The sequence below is a fragment of the Propithecus coquereli genome, unplaced genomic scaffold (assembly GCF_000956105.1).
Source record: "Propithecus coquereli isolate 6110/MARCELLA unplaced genomic scaffold, Pcoq_1.0 Scaffold5, whole genome shotgun sequence".
Classification (NCBI taxonomy): domain Eukaryota; kingdom Metazoa; phylum Chordata; class Mammalia; order Primates; family Indriidae; genus Propithecus; species Propithecus coquereli.
The window spans coordinates 1,864,496-1,876,928 of record NW_012150840.1 but is presented as its reverse complement, the minus strand read 5'-3'; the positions used below and the strand labels follow the sequence as shown (position 1 = coordinate 1,876,928).

General features: G+C 48.8%; 1 protein-coding gene across 2 annotated transcripts; it reads left to right on the top strand.

The window, feature by feature from the left end:
* Positions 1-6,288: 6,288 nt before the first annotated feature.
* Positions 6,289-11,971, top strand: SIX1 (SIX homeobox 1). Of its 2 annotated transcripts, none has more exons than XM_012656084.1 (2): positions 6,289-7,086; positions 9,194-11,971. In XM_012656084.1, exons 1-2 carry the CDS (start codon positions 6,586-6,588, stop codon positions 9,212-9,214), a joined length of 522 nt encoding a protein of 173 aa, XP_012511538.1. In that variant the 5' UTR covers positions 6,289-6,585; the 3' UTR covers positions 9,215-11,971. The 2 variants fall into 2 exon arrangements, with proteins under 2 accessions (XP_012511538.1, XP_012511537.1); XM_012656083.1 differs by having other exon boundaries at positions 6,289-7,145.
* The last annotated feature ends 462 nt before the right edge of the window (positions 11,972-12,433 follow it).

Sequence of the window (12,433 nt, the reverse complement as noted above, 5' to 3'; positions counted from 1 at the left end):
TTGGGGAGCTTCAGGCACTGCTGGGTTGGGGAACGGGAGAAAGGGCAAGGGTCAGTGGAGGAGATGGGGGTGAGAGGGGAGATTCCTGTCTCTCATCTGGACACGAACACTAAAATTGGGGAGGAGGAAGGCACTGGGAGCAAACAACCAGGAGGAAAGAAGAGCTGGCTCTGAGGAATGGGAAGAGGCGTGCACTCTTGAGCAAGGAGCAGGCCAGGCCCAGGAGCCTGGGTGGACACTGCAGGGTGGGAACCCGCGAGAACTGGAGAGAGTCCCAGAGACCACTAGGCCTTTCCGCATCTGGAAAAAAAAAAAATCTGCTCTAAGAACCGTAATCTTGGTCCCCGGGGTGAGTTTGGGCCAGGAAAATGGGGGGAAAAGAAAAGAAGTAGGGAGAGGCATTCGGGTGCCGGCGCCCTGCGTGCAGACGTCTGCTTGCCCTAGCCGCCCAGCCCGCTGTGGCAGCCACGCTGTGCGCGTGTCTTTCTCTTTCTGCTCAAACCAGCCCCCACATCTTGAAGTAATCAGCAGCCGAGAAGGGACTCGTCCCCCTGGCATCTCAGGTTAAAGAAGGAGGTCCAGGAAAATGTGGTAGAGCCATTACAAGAAACCCGAGCCGCAGTCATCAGGGACTCCAATTGCCATCGCATTAGGATTGATTAGAGACCAGCAGTACCGTAATGACCCGGAAAGAGGGGCAGCCGGGGATTATTAATATCAGAATGGGGTAGGGGGGGCGGAGAGGAGGGAAGAGCAAAGTGGGGAGGGAGAAGTTTTAAATTACTAGGATTTATATATGAGTGCAGGTTTACCTGAGGAAACCGGATAGTCGGTGAATCACGAAAACAATAAATCTAACTGCATTTCAAATTTCAGGAAGCCTGATTTTTTGGAGATGGAAGTAAAACCATCGTGAAAACCAGTCCAATATCTTAGTTTTTATGAACACATAGTTTTGTAAATTTATTGTAAGAATCCGAGTGAAGGGATGCGGAGGGGTGCTGGATGTCTGCTTTCCTTACCATTGGGCCTTAAAAAATATTTTGGACTCCAGCTTGATTTTTCTCTAGTGGGAGTGCATTTTTGAGTCGCTTTGGGTCTTCTCTCCAGGGCTATGGGGCAATGGAGTGGACATTTTTGCAGAGTCTGCAGAGGAGTAATAAACCAAATTTTACTTGAAGCAGTGATACCTGGGTAGTGGTTTTTGTTTTTTGTTTTGAGACATGAATGATCAGGATCCCAAAGAGATGTGGAGAAGAGTGGTTTGTCTCCTTCCTTGGACTCTGAGCCAAAACAAATCAGCCCCTGATGGTCTGAGCTGCAATGCAGCTCACTGGATAATTAACTCCATCTTTCCAGTCCACCCTAACTGTTTATTTAGTGTCACCCTGCATTACCGTCACTAGCACTTTCCTCTGAACAGGAGGAGCTGCAGGCTTTCACCTCCCAAAAGGAAATTCTTCTTAGCTTAGACAGATGTGGTATTCAGGATCTACATTAGTTGAGAAAAAAAGTTGATTGGAAATTCAATGGAAGATAAGCACTCTTGGAGAGTTTCATTTTGTAAACTTGCCCTAAGGTGATATTCAAAAAGAGAGGGGGCCAGAGTTTCTTAAATTCTTAAGAATTGATTCTTGTAACACTCTTGTTCCACTTTCCAGATAGGTGGTTGGCTTATGATGTCAAGTGGTGTCTTCTGACTCAAAGCTGGCGAGTGTCAAGTCTCTGGGCTAGAGCTTTCTCAGAGCGCAGCTGAAGTCAGCCCTTTTCCCCCAGGTGGCCAATTCACCTTCTCTTGTCCTCCTTGTGGGCGTCCCCCCCTCTTGCCCGAGCCTCCACTCGGCATAAAAGGTCCCCACCGACCGAATCCGAGCACTCCTCTTGGACTTCAGAGTCTACCCGCCCCATGCTAGCTTGGTGCGCGACATCAGCATGATCTATCTGTGAAACCTCACAGCGCTTAGTCCCTGAGAGAAAGACACAGGCACCCAGAGCCTTGAGGGAGAGAGGAGAGAAGAGAGAGAGGAAAGAGGAGGATGAAAAACAGAATGAGGAAACAATGAGAAAGGGAGGGAGAGAGAGAAAGATAAGGAGAAAGAATGAGAAACAGGTTCGCGTGCAGACAGAATGAGCTTCCTCTTTCAGATAGAGGAAAAATGAATGAGACCCACACTGAGGGAGAGAACAGATGCGAGGACGCACATACAGAGGAAGAGAGAGGGACCGCTCTGAATACACACACCCCGGGTCTGTTCCCTTCCAGTCTGAGCTCCCTCCCGGCACTGTCCCTTAGTCATTCAGTCAGTCTGTCTTTCTCTCCTTGTCTCTCCTTTCTCCGACCTCAGGACAAAACGAGGATGATCTTTTCAGGAGCTGGTCGGGCCGCAGGGTTTTTAGCGGCGAGTCGGGCTCGCAGCAGGCTCTGTTTGTCCAGGTGTGGGCGGGGGGCCGCGGTGTCCCGGTGTCTGGGCCAGCGCAACGTCCTCGCACCAAGGAAGCGGGAGGCTCTGCTCGCACGCTTTCCGCTTCCAGGAGAAAACTCCCTCCCTCCATACATATATAAATACACTAGGGGGACAGACAAATCCTTATTGTTCAGAAATAAGCCGAGGAGGCCTGCCGGCTCCCCTCCGCCAGGCATAGTGAGGCAGGGAGGGAGGAAGGGAGGCGGGGGCCGTGCGGATCCGGTGTCACGTTGCAGATTCCCACTAAAGATAACGAAACGTGATCTATTTTTCAGAACAGCAAGTGGATGGGAAAGAACCTTGACAACACAAAACTCATTTACTAATGGACTGGTTTTGGGTTTCTCTTCTGTGGGTCCGCAAATCTCCCTGCCTGAGCCCTTGGCCTATTCAGACCTCGCAGGGAGCGGCGTCCCCTAGGAGGCAGGTGGGCGGCTGCTCCGGCGCCACGCAGGCCATCGGACCCAGGGTTCCCAAGAGTGGAGGGCAGAGGAAAAAGATGAATTTTATCACTTCACCCCCGACTTGGGGAGTCTCCACACTGCCCCAGAGCGACGACACTAATTTATTGAAGAAATACCTCCCAATATCTTCCCTTTCCAAATATCTATAGGTAGAGTAGAATACCCCCATCGTCGTTCTTGATGGTGACAGAATTCCAAGAAAACGGGCCGGGAGCCTCAAAGCATCTCATTCCAAGCTAGAAGGGAAACCAGTGGGTCCCAGCTGAGATTTTTGAACCAAGGCCTGTTGTCAACCCAGCTGAGAAACCCTAGCTGCTCCTGATGTTTTCGCATTGACCTTTCCATCGACCAGTTATGCGCACCCAGCGGCTACCTGCACAGAGGAAGCACGGAGGAGCCGAAACGCGGTGTCTGGCGTCCCTGCCAGCCGCGTTACCCTCCGGAGCCGCGATGCGGCAGGGCAGCAGCCGGCTGGCTAAAGTCGTTCGTTCCCTTTAAGTCTCCGATGTATCTCTGTTTTTCGTGCGATTTGCATTGACAGCAAAGGTTTTATGTTACCAGAACAACTCAAACCTTTCTGTGTGCGATTTAAAATGGATCATTTGGTTTATGTGGTTTGTAAATTCATGTCATTTTACCTCTTTAAGTGGTTTTCAGTGAAAGGTTCTATTTTGGGGAACCTTATATATTCGAGCCAATAATTAACATTTATAACAATTGGTTCCCCTAACCAAGGGATTGAAATAGCAGGTAGACTCCTTGGTACAAAGCGCATAACACTTTTCTTTTCTTGTTACGAGACCTATTGGATTAAACCGGAAGGAGGTTGGCGGCCCCGCACGGCCTCCGAGGACTAGCACCTCTTCTCGTCTACGCCGGTGCCCCCAATCACAGCAACCACATGTCCTCTTCCCAGTTGTCGCCAACGTCTAGTACGTCCTGATTCCTTTTGAAGAAAGATAAAAAGAAGTGGGCAGGGAGGTCTGGAGGAAGCCGGAAAAGAAATGGTCGCATTGGTGTCTAATTGCCATCTTTCTGCTCTCTGTCATCCCCCGTAAATTTATACTTGCCCTTATTTGTCCAAGCTATGCCTCGTTTCCTTATACAAAATTGTTAATTACAAAGCACTCTCTGTACTCAACATACCGTTTGTCTTTCAAGAGAGGTGGCTGTGCTTACAGACTCTCCCTCCACCCCATGTAGTTGTGTGCACTTGCTCCAGAGTTTAGGGTATTAACTGATTTTTTAGAGCCAGGTTTAAGCCTCCGTTCCGGTCTTCACACAGCTGCCATGTCAATAAGGATTGTTCCAAGCAGAGACATTCCTTCTGGCAGGACACTGCAGCTCCTTAAGACTTCATCTGAAACATCATGAGCACTAAAATAACAGCAAGGGAAAATTACCAGACACATGGCTTTGGGCTCAGTAGTGCCAGCCTTCCAGTTTAGAAAGTAAGTCACTGGGCACACCATGTGGCAGGGGCTCTTTTGAAATAATACACACCCATTAAATGCATTTTAAAAATAAGCCTAAATGTAATGAAATATCAGCATCTGCTTCCAAGGTCTAATTGCATGGGATATGCAGCATTTTAAAGATGCAGAAAGCATATGTGGGAGTTCAGCAGAGTAGCTTCCTGTCTGCTTGGACTCTCCCAAGTGGCAGCGCTAAGGTGGGAACCCTTTATGAGTTTGAAATGTATGTTGCAGGGTGCACTGGACTTGGTGCATTATTTTAAAACCATATAAATAATACAAGTGGAAACCCAGGCACTGCTTCTTCTCTCATTTACATCTCAGTATGCAAAAGGTTCTGTGGTGCTGGGCTCTTTGGCTGAAGGAATCAAAACATATTTAAAGAAGACAAGCAAGTTTAAAGAGCCTAGAGTTTGTTCTTCACCACTTACTAAGAAGGTGCATTGAAATCAAAAGCATTTTTGAAGTGTACTTAGAATTCTGTTTTGAACTTATCTAATCAGAGATAAGTGCAGTCATAAAGTCACTCTCTTTCCACCATTCGGCTTCCCTTATCTCCACACATTGTTCTTATCTCCTGCCAGTCTCAGCTACTGACAATAGATTATCTTTGTTTAGAGAGGCTAATTGTTTTCAAAATCTTTTTTAATAATTGCTTTGGGACAAGGTGTGCAAATGAGGCTTAAGATAATTACAGCTTCATTTGTTTGTGCAGTTTTACTAAGCATTCTTCACACATAAACAAAATAGCAGATGATGGGACTTAAATTGCAGGACATCTCTCATTCCCTGGCAGCAAAATAGGCCAGCAATCTACACACACACACACACACACACCCGTCCTTATTTAATTCTGCTCGGAGCCGCTGTCGTCCTCGCTTTGAGGGCAGTGTCCCTCTCAGAGCAGGGCAAGGATTATGTTACACCCGGCCGGTTATTGGAGCTGGGCACAGTTTTATTTAATTTACACCCCATCCAGCGCCTTTCGTATGAGGTGCCCAAAGCATTTTTGCTAATAACAAGTAAAGCTTCTCGGCATTCCTCAGTAGCAGAGGTGGCATTGGAAAACGCAACCGCGCAGATGGGGAAACTGAGTACAGAATCCTGTCGGCTTAAACCATAGAACGTTAAGATACCAAATCACAAATGAACCTCCGAAGTCTCTACCTGTTCAGCAAGTAGACTCTAAACAGCTCTTCCCCTGGTCCCAAATCGTGTCAGCCCTTTGCAATCAAAACGCTGTCCAGGTGGGAGTACTTGTGCCCTTTGGAGGGTGTTGAGGGTTCGTGGGGGAATTAGGTTGGGCTCCTCCAGATGAAGCCAACCCGGAGAAAAGCCACTTTTCCAGAGGCTGCAGCCGGGGACCTTGGTCTGCTCTTGTATTATTTATCGCGCTCCATAAGCTATTCATCAATCCATTATTTATTCATTCCAACATTAAGGTAATTAAATATGAGCTCACCGGGAAAAGGCAAGTCTGCAAGGGATGGGGACAAGAGTGCAGAGAGGGAGGAGGTGAATTTAGAATTGGAGTCGTTGATTTGTGTAGAGATGTGCGGAGTTCCCCTTAGGTGATCCTGGAGATGGGGCCCGGGTTGTAGGGTCCTGACGCTCTCACCCATTCCCTGCCGCCCCCCCTTCCCGGCTCGGCTCCTTCTTTCCGACCCCACCTCGTTTCACACCTTTCTTATTTCTTCCCCTCCCACCACTCCCTACTCCCCCCTCCCCCGCTCTAGCTCCGCAGCTTCGCCCTCCCCGCGCGGGGCGGCGCGGCCTTGCTGCCCGGCCGGGCGGCGCGCAGGCTGGCCAGCCCCGGATAGGCGCCGCCCGCAGCCAATCAGAGTGCTGGGGACGCTGTGCGCTTTAAGGCCGCTGCGGGGAGAACAGAAACCAAGTTCCCCGGCAACTAGCAGCATCCACCGGGCGGGAGGTCGGAGCCGGCAAGGCCCGAAAGGCTGCAGAGTGCGCCGGCTGCTCTGCGTCTAGCGCGCTCTCCACTCTTCCTCCTTCTCCTCCTTGGCCGCTGACTCCCAAGTTCCGACTCGCTGTTTCGCCTACGCACAGCCTAGGGAGGGGGTTAGCAGCTGCCGCGCCCCCCTCCCTGCGGCCGCCGCCCCCTGCTTTTTCGACTCTGCTCTGTTCCGCGTGCGCCTGGGCTGTGCGCCCCGGCAGGCCCCAGCCATGTCGATGCTGCCGTCGTTTGGTTTTACGCAGGAGCAAGTGGCGTGCGTGTGCGAGGTTCTGCAACAAGGAGGAAACCTGGAGCGTCTGGGTAGGTTCCTGTGGTCACTGCCCGCCTGCGACCACCTGCACAAGAACGAGAGCGTGCTCAAGGCCAAGGCGGTGGTCGCCTTCCACCGCGGCAATTTCCGCGAGCTCTACAAGATCCTGGAGAGCCACCAGTTCTCACCTCACAACCACCCCAAACTGCAGCAACTGTGGCTGAAGGCGCACTACGTGGAGGCTGAGAAACTGCGTGGTCGACCCCTGGGCGCCGTGGGCAAATACCGAGTGCGCCGAAAATTCCCGCTGCCGCGCACCATCTGGGACGGTGAGGAGACCAGCTATTGCTTCAAGGAAAAGTCGCGGGGCGTGCTGCGGGAGTGGTACGCGCACAACCCCTACCCCTCGCCGCGTGAGAAGCGGGAGCTGGCCGAGGCCACCGGCCTCACCACCACCCAGGTCAGCAACTGGTTTAAGAACCGGAGGCAAAGAGACCGGGCCGCCGAGGCCAAGGAAAGGTACGGGGCATGCTTCCCGCGGCTCGGGCGACCCCAGGAAGCCTTCTGTTCTCTTCCATCCCTTTCCGCCCCCGCAGGCAACCGCCACCAAGTCCTCCCCGCCGGCCAGAGCCCGTCCACGGGGCGGCGCCCAGGCCTCCCCGGCACTGTAGAGAAAGTTCATGAACTCTGAGGTTGCTCGCTAGGGATGGGGCCTCAATTTCTTTGAGCCCCCGCGTGTGGGTTTCTTTGGGGTGTGTGTCGGGAAATATTGGCGCTAGGTTTGTTTTTCATGTCTCCCTGCCTGGCTGCGGTGAGGAGTGGGGGTGGAGTTGAGTTTCTAAATCGACGGGAAGGGAAATGTTGATTGGTATGGCTAGGAAAGGGATTCGGTGGGAGCTAAGGGTTGTGAACCTCTCTCCTCTTGCTCCCCAGCGGGGTGAAGCTGGCCTGAGACATCTCTGCCCCAAGTCTCGTCCGGTTCTTCTCTCGCTCTATTCTGGTAGTCTTTTGGATGAGAGGTCGCTTCTTCATTCTGCACTAACTGGACAAAGGGAGGACTCTTTAAAAGAAATACACCGAAAAGAGAGCTTTGGGGAGAGTTGGTGCTGCACTTACACTTCCCAGTGCCCCAAGCCCCAAAATAATTGATCCTCGTCTTGCTCCCTTGAGCGTGGTCACCGGCGCTGCAGCTCCTTGCTCTGGTTGCTCGCGCCGCCGCCCCGGGGGAGGAAAGGGTCTCCTGTCGCAGACTTCTCTTGCACTGGCGCTCAGAAGGCAGTATTTTAAAAAATTCGCCTCTGCCGGTCCCCTCCTCGCATCAACACAGTCGGCCACCTGGCCTGGCTCCACCCGTTCGCTGTGGTTTTCGACCGAGATTCGCGAGAACCCCGGGGAGGCGGCTGTGGCGGGGAGAGCGCTTCTCAAAGCCAAGGAGTTTTGGGGAAACCTGAGCGCAGGGGCCGGCTAGGTTTCCTTTGTTCGCTTCCAAGCCCGGGGGCCGAAGATCTTGCTCTTTCCTTCCCCTCTGGTGGAAAACCACAGAGCAAGGATAAATTCAACTGAAACGGTCTCTCTGGGAGAGACTGTGAGGGTAAGGGGAGAGAAAGGGGGAGACAGGCAGGCGCTAGGAGTGGGGAGGACGGGCGAGCATTCGGAAGGAGGAAGCGGCGAGGGCAGCGAAATCCTGAAGTTAACTGGGACCGAGCGCCCGGATTGACGCTCCGTCCGGGGCGCCGCGCCGGCTCACTGCCTGTGCGGGGCGACGGAGTTTCCCCTGCCCCTGCCGGGAAAGGGTGGGTTGGGATGCGGTGGCAGGGTGTTTGAGAGGGGCCGTGAGAGGCTGAGGAGTGAGCAAGTAACACAGGAACAGGGATTGTACGGTTCCAGTTAGCCTTTAGTTTCAAAACGGCCATCCTGTAAGGCAGGCCCGAGGGCCCACTCGCTGATGAAATCAGAGAGACTGGCTGCGCTCCCTGTGTTTACTCAGGTCGCTGGGCCCCTCTGGGCACCACTTCCCCTGACCTGTCTTGTGTCTCCGAAACCACTACCTCTGGGCAGGGGCAAGGAAACTCGATGTTTGTTTCCTCAGTTGGGAACAGGCAATTCACTTGATTCACCCCAAATAGGTGTGCATTGGGCGCTATGTTTGTACCCTGATAATTTCTTTATCACCAACAACCATTTATTGGAAGATTTTCAAACTTATTTACATCTAAATATGGTGCTAGTTGATACGTATTTAAAGTAACTGCTTGAACAAAATTAAAACACATTTTTTGTTTCAAATAAACCCTGTTCATCTGGCTTCCTGAAATATGGAAGAGAAAGGGACCTGGCTGGGAAGGGCAGGCTCTGTCGTAGACCCCTGTTTTTCCCAACTCCTCTTCCTCCTCACCTCCCCCATGACCCTCGGGGATGGGTGGGAGGGCAGAGCTCCTCCATTTGGGTTGGTGACAGATTGCACAATGGCCCTTTCCCTCTTCCAGTTCTCCTCCCTCCATCTCACACTTTTTTCACCCTACTTTTTTTTTTTTTTTAACCATATGGTGTTGTCCTCTATTTCTTAGGGAGAACACCGAAAACAATAACTCCTCCTCCAACAAGCAGAATCAACTCTCTCCTCTGGAAGGGGGCAAGCCGCTCATGTCCAGCTCAGAAGAGGAATTCTCACCTCCCCAAAGTCCAGACCAGAACTCGGTCCTTCTGCTGCAGGGCAATATGGGCCATGCCAGGAGCTCAAACTATTCTCTCCCAGGCTTAACGGCCTCACAGCCCAGCCACGGCCTACAGGCCCACCAGCATCAGCTCCAGGACTCTCTGCTCGGCCCCCTTACCTCCAGTCTGGTGGACTTGGGGTCCTAAGTGGGGAGGGACTGGGGCCTCAAAGGGATGGCTGGAGCAGCAACCACCGCAGCGACTAGGGACACTTGTAAATAGAAATCAGGAACATTTTTGCAGCTTGTTCTGGGGTTCTTTGTGCATAAAGGAATGGTGGACTTTCACAAATATCTTTTTAAAAATCAAAACCAACAGTGATTTCAAGCTTAATCTCCCTCTTTTCTCTGACTCTTTCCACTTTTGCATTTCCCGTCCCAATGCAGAGATCGGGGAAAAAAACCCAAACAAACAAAAGCACCCAGTCACTCAGTCTGGTTCTGGGCAACTGATGCTCCTGCTTCAGTAGTCTTTCTTTTTTTAATCGAACAGGAATTACAAATCAACTGAATTTTAATTATTTCCTTTTAATTTATTTATGGAGAAATGTTTTGGGAAGAGGAAAAGGAAATGAAGAGAAAGAGAGAGAAAGAAACAGAGGGAGATGAAAATAGTGAAAATATGAGCCTCCAGCCTGGGAGGAACTGGTTGCATTCTTAAGGTGAATAGGAAAAATATAATCTTATAACTTTTTTTGATGAGGAAAAATTAAGTTTACATTTTTCATATTTAGTGTTAAACAATTTTATGTAGATTAAAATAACAGTATTAGGAGGGAAAAACAAGTGCCTAAATGTCTTAATGCTGTCTATGTGAGGCAGTTAGAAATAGAGGTGACCATTAGTAATACAACTATTTTTTGTCAAATTTAGTGGGGTTTTTTGGTTGTTGTTTGTTTTCTTGGGTTTTTTTTTAAATGACAAACTCTAAAAATGTACCAATGTGAAAAAACACTTTCCTGAATGCCATTACTTCTCATGCCCTCAAAGCTTTCATCTGTAGCCTACTCCTGTTAAGGGTTTATCCTGTTCTTAGTTTCTAGCTTGCAAAAGTATGCCTACAAATCTGGCAACCTGGTATTTGTTACTAAAACAGCATGTGTTTTCAGGTTTCTTTTCTATTGTACCTAAACTAGTCTAAATTAAAACTTAGTAGAACACCAGGAGTATGATTCTGTTTCTAAAAGGTGAGTTGTATGTTGCTGTCATTGGGCCCTATTTTTTAAAAAAGTAATAGTCTTCTTGCTTTCTTAATGGTGGCTATGAATTGCAGGGTACTTTGAAGGCCATCATCTGAACCAAGAGTAGTGACTAGGTTAATTATATGACAGAAAAAGAGTGAATTTAGTCGGGGTATTTATTTATTTTTATTATTTAGATACGCAGTTTTGTTTACCACTAGCTGTTCTCCACAGCATTCATATGTTAACTCAGCTCTTTTGTGTTAACAAGTTTATGACAAGACTGTGAAAGTAAAAATAATTTATCTGCTTGGAAAAAAAAAAAGGGAACTCAAACAAGGATAGAGACATTGTGAATTAATTTGTACAAATAGAAAGCAGACCAGCAGGACAGGAGCTCTTTTGCAGTGCTGCCGGATAGTGTCCAGAAAAATTCCAGTAATCATGTAGGCTCCATATTATTTTTGCCTGGGGCAAAATGATGTATCTTCTGTATTTAGCTTTTAAAATTAGTGAAACAAATGGCATTATTTATTAAAATTCTACTCAGGATAACAGGATTGGCTTGCTTGTGCTTTGTAAAATATTGTTCCCCAGGGAGAGTCTATTTATTTTCTGACATGACAGTTTCATAATTTTGATTTTTCCCTATGCATAAGTGTCACCATTAATATAGTATTTCTTTCTTACTCTTACCTATCCTTCCTATTGGGATCCAGAAAATTGAGGTGTGTTTGAAATTAAAGCCTTCTTATCACAAAGTTCTTAAAAACTGTCAAATGGCTTTGACTGAGTTTAAGGGAGAAATGTTCACTGTACTTAACTGTAGTGACTTTTACTTACAAAGTCATTTTTTCCTTCAGTGATGGACAGATGTGCACACAGCCGCTCAGAGACCATCATTTGGGTTGGGAGCTCAGGGTTCCAATCTCCCCTGTTAGTGTTTTGGATCATTAAGTCAGTGTTTATTTAAGTCACTAGGGTGTTTATTCTCCCTGTCTTGGGCCACGGAGAAATGCCACCCTCTGCAGGAGGGGCTCTCACAGGGAATCTCCGCACATTCTTCACATTCACTCCCCAAAACAAACACCCTGCACAAAGATAGCTTTCAATGACCCTGACAGGCTTCAAAGGAGCTGCGGAAATCTCTCTGGAAAATAAGGAAGGACCAATTACTTTAATTTCTTACATGCCCTCTCTTCCTACTCCGATGACTACCCCCCACTCTTCCAGCTCTGCTTGGCATAATTTTAGACTTGTGGAAGTTCTGTCTCCCAGGGTGCCCAGGCCCACTTCCTGCTCCCTTGGTTGGTGAATCTTGGAAATGTCTGCAAATCTGGCAAGGAGCAGGAGGGCCCGTCCTTTAAAAGCCCCCGTGATTACTGCTTGTAAACTCGTTAAAAGGACAATTTTCTGTCACAGCCATAAACTCTTTGTAAAATCCCTGGCACCAGATCCAGAGCGCGCATATTCCAGATGTGTTTAATAAGAAATTGCACAATATGCCTTCTTCCGTCATCCTCGGCTCAGTCTGCTAAAAGAAGGACAAGCAAGAGGAGGAGAGAAAGCTGGATATTGCTTTGAATTTTCTTGGCAATCACTTTAGAGTGATCATTAGGGGAAACTAACCATATTTTTTTTTCCCTCGAGGAAATCTTCGAGAACCAGCTGTTAAGGGACCTCCAATTCACCTTCTCGGCGTTGCAGTTTAACTGTGTCCAAAGTCACTTTTCGTTTCTCCTCTACAGATTTCATAACGATGGCCAAAAGTAATGAACAACAGCTTATAAAGTGTTTTTAGGACGAAACCTTACAGCATTTTGCCAAGTGACATGACAAAATATAGTTGGGTAAAAACAAAAACATTTAACGTTTTAAATCGGAAAACATGATTGTTTGGGTCCCCTCTGCC

Excerpts from the sequence above, each read along its gene's own strand:
- SIX1 (XM_012656083.1), top strand. The coding sequence starts at position 6,586 with ATGTCGATGCTGCCGTCGTTTGGTTTTACGCAGGAGCAAGTGGCGTGC. Across the intron at positions 7,146-9,193 it reads GCCGCCGAGGCCAAGGAAAG|GGAGAACACCGAAAACAATA; the intron begins GTACGGGGCATG and ends TCTATTTCTTAG.